Raw genomic sequence first — 25,627 nt, forward strand, 5'->3', positions numbered from 1 at the left:
TCCACATGGGAGAGCCACTGAGATCCAGAGTGTGTCTTGTAGACTTTCCTTCCTGTCCCCATTTTCTTCCCCAAAGTATCTGCCTCTTCTGTTTGAGTATCAGGGCCTTTTATACTTCGATATTTTAACTGTTTAATCTTTCCTTACTATGGCCAGTCAACTTATCAGTGCCTTCTCACTCACTCCTCTCCATAAAAAGTCTGTCTTGAGCTGAAAATTGATCATAAATGAATTGGTCAGGAGAAGGACAACCCACCTCTTGGAAGCCAGGCTTGCTCTCAAATCCGGGAATGTTCTAGGTGTCTCCAGCAGTCTTTGTGGTACTTTTGTCCCTGCTTCATTGGAGGCTGGGAGGGAAAAGTTGCTGTGAAAGTTGGGCCGGGGTCCTGGAGATCCCCATCCCCCAGCAACACCCCCAAAATGGCCCTAGTAGAAGACTAACAATACAAGCCACTTCATGCAGCAATCCGGGCTTATTTAACGCAACGTCAATATCAACCCAGTGTTTACATGTCTGAGCCGAGCACTGTGCAGACTTTACCTGTTCTTTCAAGGAACCGGAGGAATATATCTTATTAACAACCACACTCCTCTGTTTTGTTAGAAGAGGTCAACGGCTTGTCCATCAGCCATTTTGTAAGTTGCTGAGCCAGGATTTAAGCCCAAGACCTTGCCTTTGTTAGTACACTGAACTGTTTCTCTCCAAACCCCAAATTAACAAAAACAGCCAATATTGATTAGGCCAACCACTGTGCTATGTGCTCATCATGAATTATTCCATCTAATCCTAACAATGTAATAACAAGACAACTATGGTGAAACAACCATAAGCTGTCACTATTATAATTCCCATTTTACGTACAAGGACACGAGAGTAGAGAAAGGACATCAGTGAAAGTCAAAGAGATGGTACATGAAAGACTGGAGACTTAAACTCAGATCTTTCTGCTTCCAGAGTGCAGGCATTAACTACTAAGCCATATTGCCACTTGGCTATCATTTAAATGTGAGCATGGGGCTGGGAAAAGAGAGCAGGTTAGCCCCAGAGTTAGTGAGAATTCTCCATTTGATTTTGTTCCTTTACACTACAAGTTATCTCATAAGAACTAGAATGGCTTCATATAGTTTATTTTTCTAACACACAGTCTCTCCAATGTAGGGTTGGGATAGTTTCCTGTCCTGTTCTAACTGAGCATCTCCTCCCACTTCAGAGTTGTCCAATTCCTGCCAAGCTCTCTACTCCTAGAGATGGGCAGTCCTTTCTCTGTGCACACCCCTGAAAACTTTCCCCGTTAGAGAGAAGTGAGTATGTTAAGTCCCCATTTCTCTACAAGCCCAAGATAAAGCCCAGCTGTTTTCTAGACACTGCCAGGTAAGGCATGTAAATGACAACTTCTTTGTGAGGTGTGTGTGTGTATGTGTGTGTGTGTGTGTGTGTGTCTGTCTGTCTGTCTATCACAAGGCACTAAAATATTTACAGAGCCCTGGATTTAAAATCCAAAGGCCTAATTCCAGATTCTCGTAATGTCATTTATCAGTTGGTTGACTTTGGGCAAGGCTCTTAACTTCTTTGACACTTTGCCTCCTTAATGCAAAATGAGGATGGTGAGGATATTGAATAAAAAGGATAAATGAGAATATATGTGTGATAAGCCTAGCACAGTGGCTAGCATATAGAGGGTGATCTGTTTAAAGTTAGGCAGCTGTGAGTATGGTGAGCCATGCGGGAGGGTACAGAAGAGAGTATGAAGACTCAGAAAGTGAACACTTGAAAGAAAATTCTACTATGCAGAAGTTGGTTCATATTATATAAATACCTTTCATCTAAAAAAAATTTTTTTTTAAATATCTAACCAGAAGAATGGTTTACTTCAGAATTTGCTTGAAGTTAGAGAGTGTTCCAGTATTTATTGAGCCCTTAGTATATGTTAGGCAGTAGCTGGCATTGTAATTTATACAGATTATCTCACTAATCCTCTGGGAAGTCAGGTGGTAGATATTAATAGTGTGTCTTCAGTTTCAGTGGCCAGGATCATCAAGGTCATCTAATGAACTTGTTTTAACTTAGTCACCCCTGCAAAGATTCTGTCTCCAAATACAGTCACATTCTGAAGTACCGGGAAATAAGACTTTAACAGATGAATTCTAAGAGGACACAAATGAGCCCATAATAAAGGATTAATTAATTTCCTCATTATTTCTGTCCATTTGCTTTTGTCTTCAGCCACTTATTGAGGGGTTGTTTGGGCTGACCGTGGGTCTTTTAAAAAAGAGTCTGAGGTTATTTATGTATCTTTGCCTTAAAATAACAAATGAGTCCAGTATTCCTGCTCTGAATCGGTTCAGGCTTGTAGAGGATTAGACAACAGGGAAGGCAGACTTCTAAAACCAGGTCTGCGGCAAAACTTGCCTTGCAAACTTGGAGAAATCCCCTTTGGTGTGTTGGTCTTAATCAAATATTTTAAGCTCAAATATCCAGAGACTTGACAGGGACAGTAAGTGGAGAATCAAGTAAGCGTGACAAAATAAGGAGTGGTGGAAACCATGTGAAATTGGAGAACATTCTATTTGCATAAGATTCTCAGCTCCAGCCAATTTGGCTGGTTTTATTGCCAGACTTCCTATGTTTGCAAGAGAAACCTTCAAGACTTTTAACTGAAATCTCCTAAGTTTTAAATGTTGACAATTAAAATTTTTCCTCCAAAGACCGAGAGCCAGCAGGAATATGTCTGAGGGCCAGATCTGGGCCAGTGGCGATCTTAGTGTCTCTTTCTTGCCCCAAAATGCTCTGATGAAACCTAAGCTGGTACTGTTGATTGAGAGGGATTAAAAAGAGGACAGTACTTTAGTTAAGTCACAAGGCCCAAGGATCTGTGCTGACAAGCAAACTGTAATCGATGAACTTTTCATGTATCCTCTTTTCTGGAGACATTAACATAAGGGCATATTTAGCAGTCCCTCTCCCTGCTAGGAATGTGAGGTAGGCTTCTGGCAGTAGCATCAAAATTGGGGTTAGGTTATTATAGGTCTAAACTGGCAGAAAATAAACTAACTCAGGTTTTATTGATCTATTCTATGGTCTGTTGTCAAATAGACATAGATCACAAAAATTGTGATTGCTGAAACCAATGAGGAGGAGGCTTTATTGGTTTTGGCGGTAAGGGGCTTGACTCTAAAAGCTGTTCCTGAAGTGATTTTCTTCAGTTAACATTCTCATGAAAAGATCGTTCTAGTTTAAGCCAGTTTTCACAATCAGACTTCAACAATAATAAATGAAGTTTCCCGGCCCATGTAAAAGGGGCCTTTGTTGGAATCTGGAGTGGCAAACAAATCTTATTTCATGGGTCAGCTCTCATGGGTTGGACGTAGCTGCCTCCAATATTGTCCTGGGAAAGACCACTTCAGCCAGATCTCTGTCCACTAAGGAAGCTGTTGTGATATTAGTACTGAGTATGGTGTTGTCCTGAGTATGGTGATGTGTATTTGTCACACACAATGTGTATTTGTCACTGATTGTCTCAAGTGACAGAAACCCAACTTCACGCAGGAAAAATTGTTGGCCCACAGAGTTCAGGACAGGATATTGACAAGAGAGGGAGTAGAGATGTGGATGGGCCTTGGGCCTTCCAAATTCTGGTGAGCTGAAACAAAGCTATTACTCTATCAAAGCTATTGCCTTCCTTTTGTGGAGGAAATTACCATTCCATAACCAGTCTATTAACCATCCAAGACAGGTGGCGACCTGAGAATTCTGTGCCGTCTTCCTGAGCACTGTCCACCATGCAGCGGCTAATGAGGTTCCTGGGCCTCTGGAACATCCACAAACCCTCCCGTGGCTTTCACTCTGCCTCTGGGTACCTTCGCTGCCAGGTTTTATCAGAAGTTGGAGCCCCGAGGTGGAATGACTACGATGTACCCAAGGAATTTAACTTTGCAAGTGATGTCCTAGACTACTGGACTCAAATGGAGAAGGTAAGAAGCCACCTGTGATGAGAAGTGAGGACAGGAATGGCCTCACTGACTTCATCATGCTCCTATTAGACTGAGAGGCACTGAACCAGGAATGGCTTCCACCTCAGCTCACCACTGGTGTGGGAAAAGCTCATGTTTGGGGGTTCAATTCTCAGCCTGGCCATTTTCTCACTTCTCTGAGCCTCGGTGGTTTTATCTGTAAAATGGGGATAATCTCATTTAGGAAACAAGAAAGTGGGAGAATATATCACATAACTGTGACCAAGTGCAAAGCTGCTAATAACAAGGTTAGCAAGGAGATGTTAGTCTGAATTCTTACCTTCATCTAAGGAGACTATGAGCCTAACTGGCATTTGTCTCATTAGACTTGGGCTTAACTTCAGGTTTCACTCATAGGGAAAGGACAGATCACCTGACTGTACACATGAGTGTCTGGCATCTTTAGGGAAGTCTTGTCATCTCTCATTCTGTGAATATGGCAAGTGCACTGGATTCCTCTTTATCAACTGCCTACTTGAGCATGGCTTTAGGGTCTATCCAGAGAAGAAAGTCTAGAGGTTACACGTCTCTGCAGAAAAACCCAAGTGCTTGGTTTGTCTTTCCCAAGAGAAAGACCAGAGAGTTAATATAAAATGGAGTTAGAGAGTTAATGTGTTAATTAATTGAATTTAAATAAAATAAAATAAATTTTTTTAAAAAGAGAAGGGTAGAGAAATGTTTAACCTACATTTGTAACATTTGGTCAGAGGTCATAAATAGTAAAATGGTATATTTTTACCAAAAAAAAGGAAGTTCATATAATTTTAAATTTCCCATGAACCTGCATTTATATGTTAGTATTCAACTAACATGGGAGCTTCCTCCCCACCTCCTTCTTTCTCCTTTCTCTGAATTTCCATAGTAACACCAAGGAAAATAGAGGGTTTAATTAGGGAGAGCTATATATATATGTGTGTGTGTGTGTGTGTGTGTGTGTGTGTACATATATATACATATATAAAATATATATATAAATATATATGGGCCAAATCAAGCACTTTGCATTTAATACTATGACTAGATGGATACTTAGCCCCATTTTCCAGACAGGAAAACTGAGGTTCCAAGGATTTTAAATAACCCAATAAATGAAGGAGCAGGATTTGGATCCAGGCTGTCTGAGTCTATAATACTTTATTTAACCTGGTCTCACAGTCTGATGATGTCAAACATCTCTGCCTTCAGACTCTAAAATGACTTTGCTCACTGCCCTGACCAGTAATCTAGTTAAGAAATTTTTGAACCATGAGATAGGCTGGAGAGGGAGGAGTTGGAGAGGAAGAAGAGATGCCATCACTTTCCCCCTGTTTTATCTTTATTTAATCCCTATAGTTAGTTAATGCACCAACCCATGGAGATAAATGCCAAGTAAATATGACCCCAGGGATGCCTCATCTTTGTTGCGTTTTCTGTCTTATTATCAATCCTTGCCAATTTGTCCATGTCTCCAAATTCTCCCCACCCCCCAGGATCCTCATCCCCTTAATATTTATTCTCACAGCACTTCTTATTTGTCTGTTTCCATTTTCCTAATTGCCTTGATCATAATCAGTGTCTCTTTAGTGAGGCATGGCACCTGTCACCTAGCTCTAGCTGTCCCTCAGTAAACATTGGTGGAATAAAAGTTTTGAAACCTGCCTTACAAGCTCTCCAAGTCTTGACATTGTTCCTATGAAAGACGCTTCAGAAGGTCCACTGCAGTCCACTCTGGCTTCCTAACAGCTTAACAGGTACCACCCGAGAACTGACCCATGGCCCAAACAACAACACAATCAAAACCATAATGAGTGATAAAATTTGTTTTTAATTCACATTTCAACATATTTTACTTATAAAATACGTTAGAAATCCAACTTTTTTTTTTTTTTTTTTTTTTTTTTTTGCAAAATCTGTGTGTGTGTGTGCAAAGAATTTGTTATAAGACGAAAGAGAGTACCTGGTGATCCAGACAACATATGTCAAGTCATGGAATACAGACCACCAATTTATAACCCATGACTATTCTTGGAAATTAAATCCTTTGTTACTCTAGGCTCCTTAGATAATCTACTTTAGTAGATTCCTGGAGCAGCCTCCCAAATCTGAGAGGTCACATTCTGTCCAAATTCATTCATTCATTCATTCATTCATTCATTCAGCTAAGACTTAGTGAGCCCCCTACCATGTGCCATTATTATTCTAGATGATGAGGGTAGGGAAGTAAACAAAATGTACAACTATTCATTTTTTTCTTTTTAGACAGTGATTTCCCCCTTCATGTCTTAGGAGAGGTGAGTCAGTATTAGTGGCGTTACATTTTTTGTTTTGCCAAAAATCATAACAGAAACAAATTCTTCCTATCACCCCTGATGTACTTTAATATTAAACATTGCTCAGTAAGTAGAGTCAGTTAGGTATTAACCACAAAACTGAAAAAAATCCACAGATCAATGACATTGACCCATATCACCTGTCTCTCTCTCTCTTTTTTTAAAGATTTTATTTATTTATTTGACAGAGATTACGAGTAGGCAGAGAGGCAGGCAGAGAGAGGAGGAAGCAGGCTTCCTGCTGAGCAGAGAGCCCGATGTGGGGCTAGATCCTAGGACCCTGGGATCATGACCTGAGCCGAGGCAGAGGCTTAACCCACTGAGCCACCCAGGCACCCCAAAATGTACAACTATTCATTTTTTCTCTTTAGACAGTGATTTCCCCCTTCATGTCTTAGGAGAGGTGAGTCAGTATTAGTGGAGTTACATTTTTTGTTTTGCCAAAAATCATAACAGAAACAAATTCTTCCTATCACCCCTGATGTACCTTAATATTAAACATTGCTCAGTAAGTAGAGTAAGTTAGGTATTAACCACAAAACTGAAAAAAATCCACACATCAATGACATTGACCCATATCACCTGTCTCTTTTACCCATAACATTTGCCAAAAGAAATTAATTTATGAACTGCCAAACATTCCAACCTCCTTACTATTCAACAGTCAGGTCTGCCTAGATTTCTCTGAGTTAGTGACTCTGTGTTTTGTTGCTCCTAAATTTAATTCTGTAATTTTTAAGGATTTTTTTTTTTCATTAGAAAGAGAGAGAGCTCGCAAGAGCACAATCGGGTTTGGGGGAGGGGCAGAGGGCGAGAGAGAAGCAGACTTCCTGCTGAGCAGGATTCAGGACTCCATCCCAGGACCCGCAGGAGATAATGACCTAAGTAGAAAGCAAACACTTAACCAACTGAGCCACCCAGGTGCCCATAATTCTGTAATTTTACATAAAAAATTAGCAACAGTCCTAGGACCTGTACAGTTCAAGAGGGTCCTCATGTTCTTTTGAAACTATTAGACTTTTATCCTAGCATCCCAGCATAGTATTCCCAAAAGGTCTGTACCTTTTGTAATTCTGATACACATGTAGGTTCAGCATCACTAGAATGTAAGTTCAATGAGCGAGTAGAATTTTTACTATTTTGTCAACTATTGTATCCCCAGCATATAGAAACACCTGGAACATTTAATTACCTGTTGAATGAATTTGAATGTGTCAGCTCCCTGAACGGTGGCACAACCAGCACAAGATAAGCAATGTTGGTGTTTGGCCATACTTGGTTGTATTTTAGCAATGAGCTGTTAATATTCTCATGGATATGTTGTAAATATGTATGTGGGAAGAGGGAAGGCTTTGGCTCAGAGAAAGCAACAGAGTATAGGAACCAGAATCAGGCTATGGGGTTTCTTTTGTAAAGTCACATTTCATAATACTAAATGTTCATTCCTATATTGCAACAGTCAATCTGTAGAGCAGAATGGTTGCTCCCAGTTGAGAGACACTTGGCTCTCCAGTTTATCCCAGAGAAACATGGCAGGCTTCTCTCATTTATGTACTTGCCTGGCCCATACAACATCTGAGTTTGCCACCGCTGGTGTAAAAACAAGATTATCTCAATTTATCTAAAATCATCCATTTTCCAAGTCAACTCTTTTTTAAAATTTATTTTTTAAATTTCTTTTCAGTGTTCTGGAATTCATTGTTTATGCACCACACCCAGTGCTCCATGCAATGCATGCTGTCCTCAATACCCACCACCAGGCTCACCCAACCTCCCACCTCCCTCCCCTCCAAAACCCTTCAGTTAGTTCCTCAGAGTCCACAGTCTCTCATGGTTTGTCTCCCCCTCCAATTTCCCTCAACTCCCTTCTCCTCTCCATCTCCCCATGTCCTCTGTGTTATTCCTTATGCTCCACAAATAAGTGAAACCATATGATAATTGACTCTCTCTGCTTGACTTATTTCACTCAGCATAATCTCTTCCAGTCCCTTCCATGTTGATACAAAAGTTGGGTATTCATCCTTTCTGATGAAGGCTTAATACTCCATAGTATATATGGACCACATCTTCTTTATCCATTTGTCTGTTGAAGGGCATCTTGGTTCTTTCCAGAGTTTGGCAACTGTGGCCATTGCTGCTATAAATATTGGGGTACAGGTGGACCTTCTTTTCAATACATCTGTATCTTTGGGGTAAATACCCTGTAGTGCTATTGCCAGGTCAGAGGGAAGCTCTATTTTTAATTTCTTAAGGAATCTCCACTCTATTTTTCAAAGTGGCTGCACCAACTTACATTCCCACCAAATGTGTAAGAGGGTTCCCTTTTCTCCACATCCTCTGCAGCACACGTTGTTTATTGTCTTGTGAATTTTGGCCATTCTAACTGGTGTAAGGTGGTATCTCAATGTGGTTTTGATTTGAATCTCCCTGATGGCTAGTGATGGTGAACATTTTTTCATGTGTCTGTTATCCATTTGTATGTCTTCGTTGGAGAAGTGTCTGTTCGTGTCTTCTGCCCATTTTTTGACATGATTATCTGTTTTGTGTGTGTTGAGTTTGAGGAGTTCTTTATAGATCTTTATAGATCTATCAGCCCTTTGTCTGTACTGTCATTTGCGAATATCTTCTCCCATTCCGTGGGTTGCCTCTTTGTTTTGTTGACTGTTTCCTTTGCTGTGCAGAAGGTTTTGATCTTGAGGAAGTCCCAAAAGTTCATTTTTGCTTTTGTTTCCTTTGCCTTTGGAGCATTATCGAAAGAAGTTGCTGTGGCCTATGTCAAAGAGGTTACTGCCTATGTTCTCCTCTAGGATTCTGATGGATTCCTACTTCATGTTGAGGTCTTTTATCCATTTCAAGTTTATCTTTGTGTATGGTGTGAGAGAATGGTCGAGTTTCATTCTTCTACATAGAGCTGTCTAATTTTTCCAGCACCATTTATTGAAAAGACTGTCTTTTTTCCACTGTATATTTTTCCTGCTTTGTTGAAGATTAGTTGACCATAAAGTTGAGGGTCCATATCTGGGCTCTCTAGTTGGTTCCATTGGTCTATGTGTCTGTTTATGTGCCAGTACCATGCTGACTTGGTGATCACAGCTTTGTAGTAAAGCTTGAAATCAGGCAATGTGATGCCCCCAGTTTTTTCTTTTTCAACATTTCCTTAGCGATTCAGGGTCTCTTCTGATTCCATACAAATTTTCGGATTGTTTTTTCCAGATCTTTGAAAAATGCCAGTGGGATTTTGATCAGAATGGCATTGAAAATATAGATTGCTCTAGGTAGTATAGACATTTTAAGAATGTTTATTCTTGGGCACCTGGGTGGCTCAGTGAGCTAAAGCCTCTGCCTTCGGCTCGGGTCGTGATCTCGGGTTCCTGGGATCGAGTCCCACGTCGGGCTTTCTGCTCAGTGGGGAGCCTGCTTCTCTCTCTCTCTGCCTGCCTCTCTGCCTACTTGTGATCTCTCCTCTGTCAAATAAATAAATAAAATCTTTTTTTAAAAAAGTATGTTTATTCTTCCGATCCATGAGAATGGAATAGTCTTCCATCTTTTTGGGTCTTCTTTAATTCTTTCATGAGTGTTCTTTAGTTCTTTGAGTAGAGATCCTTTACCTCTTCGGTTAGGTTTATTCCCAGGTATCTTATGGTTCTTGGTGCTATAGTAAATAGAATCAATTCTCTAACCTCCCTTTTTGTATTTTCGTTGTTAGTTTATGAGAAAGCAACTGATTTCTGTAGATTTACTTTGTATTCTGCCACATTACTGAATTGCTGTATAAGTTCTATTAGTTTGGGGGTGGAGCCTTTTGGATTTTCCATATAAATTATCATGTCATCTGCCAAGAGAGAGAGTTTGACTTCTTCATTGCCAATTTGAATTCCTTCTATTTCTCTTCATTGTCTGATTGCTGTTGCTAGGACTTCTAACACTATTGTGGAACAGGAGTGGTGAGAGTGGGCATCTTTGTCATGTTCCTGATCTCAAAGGGAAGACTGTCAGCTTTTTCCCATTGAGGATGATATTTGCCATGGGTTTTTCATAGATAGATTTTATGAAGTTCAGGAATGTTCCCTCTATCCCTATACTTTGAAGTGTTTTAATCAGGAACGGATGCTGTATCTTGTCAAATGCTTTTTCTGCATCAATTGAGAGGACCATGTAGTTCTTCTCTCTTTTCTTATTGATTTGTTCTGTCCCATTGATTGATTTGTGAATGTTGAACCACCCTTGCCACCCATGAATAAATCCCACCTGGTCATGGTGGATAATCTTTTTAATGCACTGTTGGATCTTATTAGCTAGGATTTTGTTGAGAACCTTAGTATCCATATTCATCAGGGATATTGGTCTGAAATTCTCCTTTTTGGTGGGGTGTTTGCCTGGTTTGGGGATCAGGGCAATGCTGGCTTCATAAAAAGAGTCTGGAAGTTTTCCTTCTGCTTCAATTTTTTGAAACAGCTTCAGGAGAATAGGTATTATTTCTTCTTTGAAAGTTTGGTAGATGGGGCGCCTGGGTGGCTCAGTGGGTTAAGCCGCTGCCTTCGGCTCAGGTCATGATCCCAGGTCCTGGGTTCAAGCCCCGCATCGGGCTTTCTGCTCAGCGGGGAGCCTGCTTCCTCCTCTCTCTCTGCCTGCCTCTCTGCCTACTTGTGATTTCTCTCTGTCAAATAAATAAATAAAATCTAAAAAAAAAAAAAAAAAAAAGTTTGGTAGAATTCCCCAGGGAATCTGTCAGGTCCTGGGCTCTTGTTTTTTGGGAGGTTTTTGATCACTGCTTCAATCCATTCCTAGATATTGGTCTATTCAGGTTGTCAATTTCGTCCTGATTCAGTTTTGGAAGTTTATAGGTTCCAGGAATGCATCCATTTCATCTAGGTTGCTTAACTTATTGACATATAACTGTTGGTAATAATTTCTGATGATTGTTTCTATTTCCTTGGTGTTAGTTGTGCTCTCTCCCTTTTCATTCATAATTTTATTAATTTGGGTCTTATCTCTTTTCTTTTGTATTAGTTTAGCCAGTGGTTTATCGATCTTATTGATTCTTTCAAAAAACCAGCTTCTAGTTTCATTGATGTGTTCTACTGTATCTCTAGTTTCTATCCCATTGATCTCTGCTCTAATCTTGATTATTTTCCTTCTTGTGTGTGGGGTTGGCTTAACTTTTGTTGATTCTCCAGTTCTTTAAGGTTTAAAGACAGATGGTACATTCTGGATTTTTCAGTTTTTTTGAGGGAGGCTTGGATGGCTATGTATTTCCCCCTTGAGACTGCCTTTGCTGTATCCCATAGGTTTTGGACTGAAGTGTCTTCATTCTCATTGGTTCCCATGAATTGTTGAAGTTCTTCTTTGATTTCCTGGTTGATCCAAGCATTTTTAAGCAAGGTGGTCTTCAGCTTCCAGGTGTTTTAATTCCTTCCAAACTTTTTCTTGTGGTTGGGTTCCAGTTTCAAAGCATTGTGATCTAAGAATATGTAGGGAATAATCTCAATCTTTTGGTATTGGTTGAGTCCTGATTTGTGACCCAGTATGTGGTCTATTCTGGAGAAAGTTCCATGTGTACTCGAGAAGAATGAGTATTCTGTTGATTTAGGGTGGAATGTTCTGTATATATCTATGAGGTCCATCTGGTCCAAAGTATCATTCAATGCTCTTGTTTCTTTATTGATTTTCTGTTTGGATGACCTGTCTATTGTTGAGAGTAGTGTGTTAAGATCCCCTACTATTAGTGTATTCATATCAATATGACTCTTTATCTAGATTAACAGTTGTCTTATGTAGTTGGCTACTCCCATATTGGGGGCATAAATATTTACAATTGTTAGATCTTCTTGGTGGATAGGTCTTTTAAAAATGATGTAGTGTCCTTCTGTATCTCTGACTACAGTCTTTAGTTTATTATTTATTTATTTATTTTTAAAGATTTTATTTATTTATTTGACAGAGAGCGATCACAAGTAGGCAGAGAGGCAGGCAGAGAGAGAGGAAGGGAAGCCGGCTCCCTGCTGAGCAGAGAGCCCGATGCGGGACTCGATCCCAGGACCCTGAGATCATGGCCTGAGCTGAAGGCAGCAGCCTAATGCACTGAGCCACCCAGGTGCCCTACAGTCTTTAGTTTAAAATATAATTTATCTGATATGAGAATCACTACCCCAGCCTTCTTTTGAGGCCCATTGGCATGAAAGATGCTTCTCCATCCCTTCACTTTCAGTCTGGATGTATCCTTCAGTTCAAAATGGGTCTCTTGTAGACAACATATAGATGGGTCCTGTCATTTTATCCAGTCTGCAACCCTGCACCGTTTTATGGGAGTGTTTAGGCCATTCACATTGAGAGCGATTATTGAGAGGTACGTTGTTATTGACATCGTGTTTCCTGTGAAGTCATTGTTTCTATAGATGTCTCCATATATTTCTGCTCAATGATATTCTTAGGATTTTTCCTCTTTTATAGAACCCCGCTTAATATTTCTTGCAGTGCCGGCTTGGTGGTGACATACTCTTTTAAACCTTGCCAGTCTTGGAAGCTCTTTATCTCTCCATCCATTTTGAATGTCAGTCTTGCTGGATAAAGTATTCTTGGCTGCATGTTCTTCTCATTTAGTGCCCTGAATACATCTTGCCAGCCCTTTCCGGCTTGCCAGGTTTCTGTGGACAGGTCTGATGTTATTCTGATGGGCTTTCCTATGTATGTAAGGAATTTCTTCACCCTAGCTGCTTTCAAGAGCTCCTGTCTACAATTATGATTCATCATTTTCACAATCAGGTGTCTCGAGGTCTTTCTAGATTCTATGATCTTGAGGGGAGACCTTTCTGCCTCTAGGACACGAACGCTGGTTCCATTCCCCAAATTGGGAAAATTTTCATGGAGAATTTGTTCAACTATATCTTCTAGTCTTTTTTCTTTTTCCTCCCCCTCAGGGATTCCAATAATTCTGATGCTGGAACGTTTCATGGCATCATTTATTTCCCTAATTCTGTTTTCATGGCTTCTAAGCTGTTTGTTCCAAGCTTCCTCCTGATCCTTTTTCTCTATCTGTTTGTCCTCTAGATCACTAACTCTATCTTCTGCCTCAGTTACCCTAGCTGTTAGAGAATTTAGATTAGATTGGAACTCATTGAGAGAATTGTTAACATCTTCCCTGGTGGCTTTCACTTCTGCCCTAATCAATTCCATTTTGTCATCAAAGTCTTTCTCCAGCCTAGCCATTGCCTGCATAATTGTTAGCCTGAACTCCCTTTTCCACATACTGTTTATCCATATCCAACAGCTCTGATGGAGAGGGCACAGTCTCTGAATTTTTCCTCTGTTGGGCATTCCTCCTCCTAGTCATTTTGGTGAGAGGTGGCTGAACCGATGTGTAGCTGAATGTATCAACCATGATCCAGGCAAGGTGCAGCCTGGAACACTTCTGAGCAATTGAGAGTCCCCACCAAAAAGAAAGAAAAAAGAAAAAAGAGAGGGGGGGGGGAATAAGGAGAAAAGAGAAGGCCCACCCCAAATGGGCCCCAAAGGTATACTTTATGAAGTATACAAACAAAAACGGACAAACAAAAAGACTGACAAAAGTAGATGACAAGAGAAAAAAAAAATAAATAAATAAAGAACCCCGTCAAAATGAACCCCAAATATAAGATTTAAATACTACCAGAACAAAAACAAATACACAGAAACACTGACAGAAGAAAAAGATGGGAGAGTGGTTATAAATTCTCAGTGTGGGCAAGGAAGGTTATTTTGATTCTTCCTGGATGTATCTTGATATCTTTGTGAAAGGACTCAACTTTCCTGAGATAAAGGGGGTTTAAAACTGGTTTACCTATAGGGGTAGCATTGATTGGGGAAAGGGGATTACCTTGAAGCTTATCTCTATATGAATATAAAATAAAATAAAATAAAATAAAAATAGAAAAGCAAATAGAAAATTTGCTTTTTCTATAGAAAAAGCAAATAGAATATAATAGAAAAGCAAAAGAAAAGCATGGGTATATGTATCAAAAAAGTTCAGGTTAAAAGTTTGTTATGGAATTTGGTGTATTGAGCATCTCATTGTGATGGTAAATAGGTTAAAAAGTTACATAAAAAAATGAACTAGAATAGTGAGAACGAATTAGAAATAAAAGTTGTATCTATGAAGTAGTGGTGGTTGTCCTCTGGTTTTTTTGTTTGTTTGTTTGTTTTGGGTTTTTTTGGGTGGGGGACTGGCTTTCTGGGGGAGAGGACTGCCATGTGGTTTTTCAGGTAATGTTGCTAGAGTTAAGTCCTCCTGCCTCCATCAAGGGGCTGGGCTCTGAAGAAACTGGTTTTTCAGGCTTTTGTTCTGTGGAAGTTTTTTTTTTTGTTCACTTGTTTTCTCTCCCCTTGGCTGCTTTTGGTAGTTTTGGGGGGTTTAGAGGAAAGCAAACTGTACCCAGACCTCCCTCTCTGAGACTCAGTTTCTTCCCCTCTGGGTGCTTCAGAGCACATAAATTCCCCCTCTGCTGCTGGCAGAGCACATCCCCAGTCGTGGTCTCTGGGGTCACAGGAACTCCTGCTTGTACCCAAAACCACAAGAAATACTAGCTGTGGCTGTCTGGGCAGGTCCAGACTGCCAATGAGGTCCCAAGCAGAGAGAACGCACTGAGATTTTCATGCTGGCCCGGGCTGAGAGTGCTTAGACTCACCTGCACGCACCTCTCTCAAGGCAGGGTGTAGGGCATGACTCAGACTCTGGTTTCGTGGCGCACGTGTGGAGAGTGCAAAAGGCTGTGGTTCTGCCAGCTGGTGAGGCTCCCTCACCCTTACTGGCACCACCACCCAGATGCTCTCGGGCATGCCAAAGGCTCAGAGACCAAGACCTGGCTTCTTTGCTGCACTTTCTCTGGCTCAGCGCCAGTGGTGTCTGTCCTGGATTGGTAGACCTGTCCCTAACGGCCTGATTCCCCCAATTTCCCCCTACGATCCTTTGCTCTTTTTGAGTGCTTTCAACCAGACTCCAAATTAATGCTGGTCCCCAATTACAGGGCACTCTCGTATTGGGCTATTACTTTCCAATGGGTTGCTTCTGGTACCTCCCTCCCCCTTTTGTTTATCTTCTGATATTAGTCTGATCGATGTTCCCACACCGCTTTACCTGCCCTCTGGTGTGTTCTGTCCTCATAGAGATCCAGAAGTATATAATTCTGATCTCAGGCTGATTTCATGGGTGATCAGAGTTCTTTGGTAGGTAATCAGCTCACTTTAGGGGACTGGTTGAAACGGCGCCTCCTCCTACTTCTCTGCCATCTTGTCTCCCTCATACTAAAACTTTTAGACTTGAAGTCTGGAGTTTTCATCATAGGAAGGCTTTTAATAATAGATTTAACTTAATAGATATAAGGTTATTAAGATTTTGATTCTATCAGTTTTGGCAAGTTGAATTTTTTTTTTTAGCAGCAATTTGTTCATTTCATCCAAGTTGTCAGATTTATTGGCATAAAATTATTCATAGATTCTCTTGTTGCTATTTTAATGTCTGTAAGAACTGTAATTGCAGGGGTGCCTGGGTGGATCAGTTAAAAGTCTGCCTTTGGCTCAAGTCATGATCCCAGGGTCCTAGGATCAAGTCCCACATGGGGCTCCTTGCTCAATGGGGAGACTGCTTCTCCCTCTGCTGGCTGCTCCCTCTGCTTGTGTCCTCTCCCTCTCTCTCTCTACCCCTTTCTCTCTGACAAATAAATAAAATCTTTAAAAAAAAAGAATTGTGGGGTGCTTGGGTAGCTCAGTGGGTTAAAGTCTCTGCCTTCGGCTCAGGTCATGATCCCAGGATCCTGGGAGTGAGCCCTGCATCGGGCTCTCTGCTCAGCAGGGAGCCTGCTTCCTCCTCTCTCTGCCTGCCTCTCAGCCTACTTGTGATCTCTGTCTGTCAAATAAATAAATAAAATCTTTTAAAAAAGAATTGTAATTGCATACACTTTTTCATTCCTAATATTGTTTAATATCTTTATTCTCTTTTTTTTCCCTTGAAAAGTCTTCCAAAGAGTTTATCAATTTTATTTACCTTTTGAAAACCAGCTTTGGCTTCACTGATATTCTCAGTTGTGTTGTTTTCCATTCCACTGGTGCACACTCTTATCTTTATTATTCCCTTCCTCCAACTTTCCTTTGATTTGATTTCCTTTGATTTCTTTTTTTAGCTTCTTGATATGGAAGCTTTTGGGCCTGCCTTCTTTTCTAATGTATGCATTTAAAAACACAAATTTCCCACTAAGTATTCCTTTTAGGTGCATTGTACAAATTTTGATCTGTCATATTTTATTAACATTCAGTTGAAAAAATTTTCTATTTGCCTTATGACACTTCTCTGATTGATAGATTATATAGAAGCATATTAGTTAGTTTCCACATACTTGGGTAATGGGTTTCTCATTGCCTTGTTGTTAATGATTCCTAGCTTAATTCCACTGGGGTCAGAAAACATACCCTATTTTAAAATTTTGAGATTTTTTGAGGTTGGTAAATGTTCCATATGAAATGGAAAAGATTGTACATTATATCATTATTAGGGAAAATGTTCTATCTATGTCAATTAGGATATAAATTCTATTAGTCTATCATATCCCATCATTAATTTATGGAAAACATTGAATTTCAACTTATATTTCATTGTAAATAAGACTGAGGCTATCTTTCTTTCTTTCTTTTTTTTTTTTTTGTAGAGGCCATAAACTCTTACCTTTTTTTTTTAAGATTTATTTATTTATTTGAGAGAGAGATTTTATTTATTTATTTATATGGGGGAGAAGCAGAGAGAGAGGGAGAAGCGGACTCCCTGCTGAACAGGGAGCCTGACATGGGACTCCATCCCAAGACTCTGAGATCACCACCGGAACTGAAGGCAGACACTTAGCAACCCAGGCACCCCTCTCATGTGTTTTGATATTCAGAAAGAATCATTTCATTTTGAATACTTAATTGACCTACCTTTCTAACTTTCCTTCTTCAAAGAATATTTTAGTTTGAGTAGCTCTGTAGGTTTTTGTTTATTTAAATCAACTATGTTGTTGTATAATTTGCATAGAATGAAATGCATACCTTTTCAATGTAAACCTGGAGTTTTAAAACATTTCTGTCATCCCAGAAGTTTCCTTTTGTTCTTTCCTGGTCAGTCCCTACCCACCCAACTCTGAACCCACACTGTTCTGCTGATACTGGAGATTATATTTCTCTTTCCTAAGGTTTCATAGAAATGGAATAATACACGATGCACCCTTTGTATCTGATTTCTTTGATTCAGCATTATTGTTTTTATCGTCCCTGTTGCTTTGTGCATTAGTTGTTCATCCTTTTTATTGCTAAGTTAAATACTAAGCATTTTATCTTTTGGAACTACATCACAATTTCCTTTGACTTCAAACATTACCACATAAAAATTTAAATTTCAACTCCAAGTTTAGAAGGTGTTTCTGTCTTCTGGGAAAAGAACTTTATCTGAGTTTCACATTATCAGATTAATCCTCAACACAAAAATCCATCAATGCTTAAGCAATACCTCCTTCAAGTTGTGAGAGTCAGGGTCTAAAATACTGCCTGAGTTCTGAGCAACAAATGATTTCTATCTTGATAAGAAACTTTATCATCACTTTTAAAACTCCTACAGTAACATTACATATTCAGCAGTGCATAACATAACTAGTCACTACAGTTCCTTAATGTTCTGTAATCAGTTGTGGGAGGATTGTGTCATAACACTATTTTTTAATAAATATGAATACTTATACATGACTATACATATTTATTAATCTTATCCCAGTGAGGGAATAATATATATAATTATATCTTATATAATATATTATATTAAATTATTAAGTTATATTTAATATATAATTAAATTACTATAATGTAATATAATGATATATATATCTTATCTTATATAATATATATAATCTTATCTTATTCCTTTACTCTTTGGTTCCAGTCATATGGGGCAAATGTGGTGGGATCAGGTTTGCACATATGTGGGAAAAAATTGCTGGAAGAATATACGCCAGATAATTATCAGTGTTGACCTTCAGGTAGTGAAAATGTGATGAGATATTTGAGGACGTTTTTCTATTTATAACAAATTTTTCTGTTCATAAGATTCTGCATTGCCTGAACTTTTACTCTGAACATGCTTTGGAAATTAATTTTAAAAAATCTTTTAAAAAAGAATGCTTGTTAGAGAAAGCTTAGGGAAAATAAGAAAGCTTACATAAACAACAAAATGAAAGTTGGCTATAAATATGTAAAACCAGGGTGCCTGTATGGCTCAGTTGGTTAAGTGTCTGCCTTCAACTCAGGTCATGATCTCAGGTTCCTGGGATTGAGTCCCACATCAGGCTCTCTGCTCAGTGGAGTCTGCATCTCCCTCTCATTCTCCCTCTGTGTTCTCTCTCTCTCAAATAAATAAATAAAATATTTTAAAAATATTTAAAACCATGTACATAAGTTTGTATATGTATGTCTTCTTCACCATTATATTCTTTGGTCTAAGAGCAGTGCTTAACAGATAATGGGAATTTAGTAAATATATATTGAATGAATGAATGGATACTACTGTATACATTTGGATTATAATGTAAATACAGTTTTACTTTTTAAAATTAGTATTGTATTGTGAAATTTTTATTCCAAAATAATTTCTGAAAGTTTTGGGATGGTTTTATCATATTCCATCATATAGAAATAATGGTTTTGTAGATGCCAAATAGTTGGATCCTGTTTTCTTTTTTTAAATCCATTCTGCCAATTTAAGTCATTTGATTGGGAATTTAATTCACTTACATTTAAACTAATTACTGATGAGGAAGGACTTACTATTGTTAATTGTTTTCTTGCTATCATAGCTTTTGGTCTCTTATTTCCTCTCTTATTGTCTTTCTTTGTCTTTAGTAGTTATTTTTGTAGTGATATGTTTTGATTCCCTTCTCATTTCCCTTTGTGTATATTCTGTAGGAAATTTCTGTGGTTATCATAGGGACTACATATAACATCTTAAAGTTATAACAATCCATTTTAAACTAATAACAACTTCATTTGCATACAAAACCCCTAATCTTTTCTGGCTCCCTCTTTCCTCCCCATGTTATGTTACCGATGTCACAAATTATGTGTTTATATATTGTACACTTGTTAACATAGAATTGTAATTCATTTTTAGGCTTTTGTCTTTTAAATACTGCAAAAGAATAAGAGCTGAAGTCCCAAACCAAAATTACAGTGATACTGGTTTTTATATTTGTCCATGTTTTTATATTTGTCCAGGTATTTATTATTTATATTTTTGTATTCAAGCTACTCTGTAACATCCCTTTATTTCAACTTGGACTCCTTTCAGCATTTCTTTTTTTCTTAAGATTTTATTTATTTGAGAAAGACAGAGAGAGAGAGAGAGAGTGCATATGAGTGGGGGGAGGGGCAGAGTAAGATGGACAAGTAGACTCCTTGCTGACTGAGGAGCCCAATGCAGGCTGATCCCAGAACACTGAGATCATGACCTGATCCAAAGTCAGACACTTAACCAACTGAGCCACCCAAGTGCTCCTCCTTTTAACATTTCTTATAGAGAATGAATTTATAGACCCTCAATTTTTGTTAATGTATTCCCTCAATTTTTGTTTATCCGAGACTGGCCTAATTTTTCCCTCATTTTTGAAGGACAGTTTTGCTGAATATAGAATTTCTTGATTGACAGGTTTTCCCCCATCATTTTAAATATACAATTGCACTGTCTTCTAGTCTGCTACCCACTAATAATTTTATCAAGGATTTATACATGATGGGTCACTTTTCTCTTGTTCTTTGAAGAGTCTGTCTTCGGCTTTTGTAGTTTGATTACAGTGTGTCTTTGTGTGGGTCTCTTTGGACTTTCTTATTTGGAATTCATTGAACCTTTTGTATTTGTATATCCATGTACTGAATGAATGAGTGAATTAATGAATAGATGGATGAATGATTACTACTGTATAAATTAGTGTTTTTTTAAAAAAAATATTGTATTATGTTAGTCACCTTACACGACATCATTATTTTTTGACATAGTGTTCCAAGATTCATTGTTTACATGTAACACCCAGTGCTCTATGCAATACATGCCTTTCTTAATACCCATCACAGGGCCAACCCATCCCCTCATCCCCCTAGCCCCCTCCCCTCTAAAACCCTTACTTTTTTTTCTCAGAGTCCACAGTCTCTCATGGTTTCTCTCTCCCTTCACTTTTTTCCCCCTTTCACTTTCCCTTTCCTTCTCCTAATGTCCTCCATGTTATTCCTTATATTCCACAAGTAAGTGAAACCATATGATAATTGACTCTCTCTGCTTGAATTATTTCACTCAGCATAATCTCCTCCAGTCCCAACCATGCTGATGAAAAGTTGAGTATTCATTCTTTCTGATGGCTGAGTAATATTCCATTGTATATATGGACCACATCTTCTTAATCCATTTGTCTGTTGAAGGGCATCTCAGCTCTTTCCAGTTTGGTGATTGTAGACTTTGCAGCTATGAACATTGGGGTACATATGGCCTTTCTTTTCACTACATCTGTATCTTTGGGGTAAATACCCAGTAGTGCAATTGCCAGGTCAGAGGGTAGCTCTATTTTTAATATTTTAAGGAATCTCCACACTGTTTTCCAAAGTGGCTGCACCAACTTGCATTCCCACCAAATATGTAGGAGGGTTCCCTTTTCTCCACATGCTCTCAAACATATGTTGTTTCCTGCCTTGTGAATTTTGGCCATTCTAACTGGTGTAAGGTGGTTTCTCAATATGGTTTGGATTTGAATTTCCCTGATGGCTAATGATGATGAGCATTTTTTCATTTGTCGCTAGTTATTTGTATGTCTTCCTTGGAGAAGTGTCTGTTCATGTCTTCTGCCCATTTTTTTGACATGATTATCTGTTTTTTAGATGTTGAGTTTGAGAAGTTCTTTATAGATCTTGGATATCAGCCCTTTGTTGTACTGTCATTTGCAAATATCTTCTCCCATTCTTTGGGTTGCTTCTTTGTTTTTTTGGCTGTTTCCTCTGCTCTGCGGAAGGTTTTTATATTGATGAAGTCCCAAAAGTTCATTTTTGCATTATTTTTCCTTGCCTTTGGAGACATGTCTTGAAAGAAGTTTCTGTGGCCTATGTCAAAGAGGTTACTGTCTATGTTCTCCTCTAGGATTCTGATGGATTCCTGTCTCACCTTGAGTTCTTTCATCCATATTGAGTTTTCATACCATTTGGTGTAAGTGAATGATTGAATTTCATTCTTCTATATGTAGCTGTCTAATATTCCCAGCACCATATATTGAAGAGACTGTCTTTTTTTCACTGGATATTTTTTCCTGCGTTGTAGAAGTAAATTTGTGTTTAATGCAAATATGGTTTTGCTTTTCCTCAGCCATTATTTCTTCAAATAAGCTTGTCACTCTTTTTTTTTTAAGATTATTTATTTATTTATTTGACAGAGAGAGATCACAAGTAGGCAGAGAGGCAGGCAGAGAGAGAGGGAAGCAGGCTCCCTGCTGAGCAGAAAGTCCAATGTGGGACTTGATCCCAGGACCCTGAGATCATGACCTGAGCTGAAGGCAGTGGCTTAACCCACTGAGCCACCCAGGTACCCAGCTTGTCACTCCTTTTTCTCTCTTCTTCTTCTAGGACTCCCATAATGTGTATATTGCTCTGATTGTTTATATACTATGTCCTTTGGATTCTATTCACTTTTCTTCATTATTTTTACCCCTTTGCCCCTCAGACTCCATAATTTAAAATGACTTATGTTCAAGTTCACTGATTCTTTCTTCTGTCTGACTGAGTCTGTTGTTGAACCCCCCTGGTAAAGTTTTCAATTCACTTATTGTATTTTCAGATCTAGAATTTCTGTTTGGTTCTCATTTTGTTCATATATTTTTTTTTCTGGTTTGCTTTAGTTCTTTGTCTGTTTTCCTTTAGCTTTTCCAGCATGTTTAAGACAATCATTTTATTTTTTAAAATATTTTTATTTATTTATTTGACAGAAATCACAAGTAGTAGAGAGGCAGACAGAGAGAGAGAGGAGGAAGCAGGCTCCCTGCCGAGCAGAGAGCCCTATGTGGGACTCGATCCCAGGACCCTGGGATCATGACCTGAGCCAAAGGCAGAGGCTTTAACCCACTGAGCCACCCAGGCACCCCTAAGACAATCATTTTAAAGTTTCTGTCTAATAACTGAAACCTGTGTCTATTTAGAGTCAGCTTCTAGAGATTTTTTTTTTCCTTCAAATGGGCAACATGGCTTTGTGATCTGTTGTTGAAAATTGGATTATTTGGAAAAAGCAACCAGCCTCTGTTTTTGCAGCTGGTTCCTTGTAGAGAATGGCCTTCAGTAATCTAACCATACGAAAATGTGTCTTTTCTAGGCCTATCATGCATGTGCTTTTTTTTTTCTCAATTTTACCAAATAACATTGCTGCCTTTTCATGTTTTAATTTCCTTCAGACTCTCATACCTGCTTCTTCTTGGGGCCCTAGACGTTTCATTGCCTTCATCTGTCTTTATTCCCCGCCACCTGCCCTCCCCAACCCCAAGGTGGCCAGTCTGCAGTTTCCACTCATTGTGGCACCTGCCACTGTTTTCGACACCTCCAACCTGATATTCAAACTATGTCACCATTCGTATCTGAGCTCCAAGTTGAATGAGGCAGAAACTAGTCCTGACAACCCAGAATACTGAAGAAAAATCTAGTCTTTTTTTCTGTCCCAAGGGAGGGGTTGGGAATTAGGTGGCTTCCTCCTAACCATATTTCATAACTCCAGAGAGGGGATGAGGCAAAGGTAAGCAAAAAATAACATAATATTTCTTACCATTTTCAGTGTGAATTTCTGTTGTTTGGACATTTGTTGGTTGCTGCATATCTTTGGCTATTTCTAGAGTTCCTACAAAGCTATGTTAGTCTGTTGGTTACTTGATGTTTCTGTGAGGGAACAAGGGTTACCTGGGTGCTTCCAGGTTTGCCTTCTTGCTTATTTCACCTCTAGAAGTAACTTTTAATTTTAATTTTTTAATTTTAAAAATAAATTCTGCCAAATATTCATGAATTAAATTAGTCTCCTGTTCTGTTGTAATAATAATGATAGTAATTTTATGAGCACTTACTATGTGCCAGGCACTGTCATATACTCTTTACCTCTTTAAATAACTAACTTAAACTTTACTACCTTCTAGGAAATATTGTACCCATTTCATAGATGATAATACTGAGGCACAGAGGAGAACCTACTGTCCATATGTAACGAAGACAGACACATGGGAGAATGAAATTTTAAGGTTTTAACAGGTGACATGAAGGCTCTTCATGGTTTTATGTGACTTGAGAGGAGGTGGAGACAGTAGACCGGAAGAAGCTGGTTGGATCACACCCTATACCCAACTTTTCATCGTTCTATAAATTCTTTAACATTGGATCTCAGTCCTTGAGCTACATTTTCACTTTAATGTGTCTATGGTAATAGATTGGTCAAATAAGTTCCTTTAAAGTTCCTTTAAAGTAGGAAGTAACACATGGTGTATGATCTTTACCAGGAGGGCAAGAGAGGTCCAAACCCAGCCCTGTGGTGGGTGAATAACGAAGGGGATGAACTGAAGTGGAGTTTCAGCGAGTTGACAGACTTATCCCGCCGTACAGCCAATGTCTTCACCCAGATCTGTGGCCTGCAGCAGGGAGACCATTTGGCCGTGTTCCTGCCTCGAGTGCCTGAGTGGTGGCTGGTGACCATAGGCTGCATGCGAACAGGTCAGTGACCCAAAGAGACCCCAGCAGACTTTAGATCTGGCCCAGAGCCAACTGGTCCTGAAATATTAATATTCCCCTATCTTTTTTCATATTCTGCATAGACTTTTTCTTTCTCAGGCTCCCTCAAATATTTTTTCCCTCCTTCTCACTCACTGTCTCTCTCATACTTACACACCCTCAAATACAGTGTCATAATTCTCTAAGTCATCCAGCACACACTTTCCCCTGCACAATCTCATTTTTTGGTTTTAAAGATCTATCAGGTAATGAGCACTGGGTGTTATATAAGACTGACAAATCACTGAATTCTACCTCTGAAACTAATAATATACTATATATCAATTAACTGAATTTAAATTAAAAAAAAAGAAAAAAGAAAAAAAAAGATCCATCAGTTCTTAACATTTTGCACTCCTCCTACACTGAGTCATTTAAGTATCAGTTGCAGACATTGTGACAACCATAAACACCAGATAAACACCCCTAAGCAATCACTGGAGTATTCATCTGCTATGATCCGAGACATTCTCCAAACCTCAGTACAGCAGAGTTGTCACACAAGACTCTAACACTGATACATCCATAGCTGAAATTCTTTTATAGTCCCAATAGTATCTTCTGTAGTAATTTTTTTGGTTTGAATCCAAAATCCAATAGAGGATCATGCATCACATTCAGTTGTCACATCTCAATCTCCCTCAAGCTGGTCTTTTCTATATGACCACATTTTGGAAATGTCTAAACCAGTTGTTTTTGGAAGGTCCCATAAAATTTGTGTTTCTGACTCTTTCCTCAGAACTACATTCAGTTAAACATTTTTAGTGGGAGTACTACAAAGACAATTTGCCTATCTCAGTGCTTTATATAAGGGGATACATCAAGTTGGTTTGTCTTATCATCAGTGTTATTTACAAACACCTTTGCAAGGCATCTTTTCCCTTTATAATTAGTGGTCTATGTAAGTAATTAGTAATCTATGCTGTAATATTTATGAGACTGGTTGTCTGAATAACCTGTTCTCCAGTTGTCTTTATGTGAATAAAGTGTCTTTATATTCTCCAGTTGTCTTTCACCCTAGGATTTGAGAATCCATTAATGATTCTTGATTGAATTGAATATTATTATGGTCGTTTTATAGGAGAATTTTTTACTTTATATTATTCTCCCTACATTTATTAGTTATCATTCTTTTGTGGAGATTTCCCTTTCCTTTTTAATTGCCTATCTATTTGCCTATATAATTTAGAATTCGTGTGGGACTCATGGATTCTCTTTTGATGTGCTTTATAATGCATGTTCATATAGTCTCTCACCAGTAAAATACTAGATTAATCCATCAAAGTCATGTGGAATGAAGAATTAACAGCAATGGCAGAGAGAGTATAGAGAAGCCATGTCATCTGTAGACCTAAGAGATGGCCCATGGGAAGTCCAAGATATGAGCTGAGCCCTCTGGTATAAGCAGAAGTAAAGAGGGAGAGAAGCAAAGAAAGAGAATACTAAGAATGGGCAGGAGTCAGGAGAAGCCTGTGTGAAGAGCAGCCATATTGAAA

At 38.8% G+C, this 25,627-nt stretch overlaps 1 protein-coding gene across 1 annotated transcript in view; it reads left to right on the top strand.

Annotated features, from left to right (window-relative positions):
- The first annotated feature begins 1,283 nt into the window (after nucleotides 1-1,283).
- The window catches only part of ACSM1 (acyl-CoA synthetase medium chain family member 1), a 48,194-nt gene continuing 23,850 nt past the window's right edge, over nucleotides 1,284-25,627 (top strand). Inside the window, exons 1-3 of the mRNA XM_047713934.1 lie at nucleotides 1,284-1,372; nucleotides 3,731-3,972; nucleotides 23,864-24,074. Coding sequence (XP_047569890.1) covers nucleotides 3,781-3,972; nucleotides 23,864-24,074 — 403 coding nt within the window. The 5' untranslated portion in view covers nucleotides 1,284-1,372; nucleotides 3,731-3,780. The remainder of the gene's footprint in view (nucleotides 1,373-3,730; nucleotides 3,973-23,863; nucleotides 24,075-25,627) is intronic.

Source organism: Lutra lutra, chromosome 18, assembly GCF_902655055.1.
Source record: "Lutra lutra chromosome 18, mLutLut1.2, whole genome shotgun sequence".
In the NCBI taxonomy this organism is placed as follows: Eukaryota; Metazoa; Chordata; class Mammalia; order Carnivora; family Mustelidae; genus Lutra; species Lutra lutra.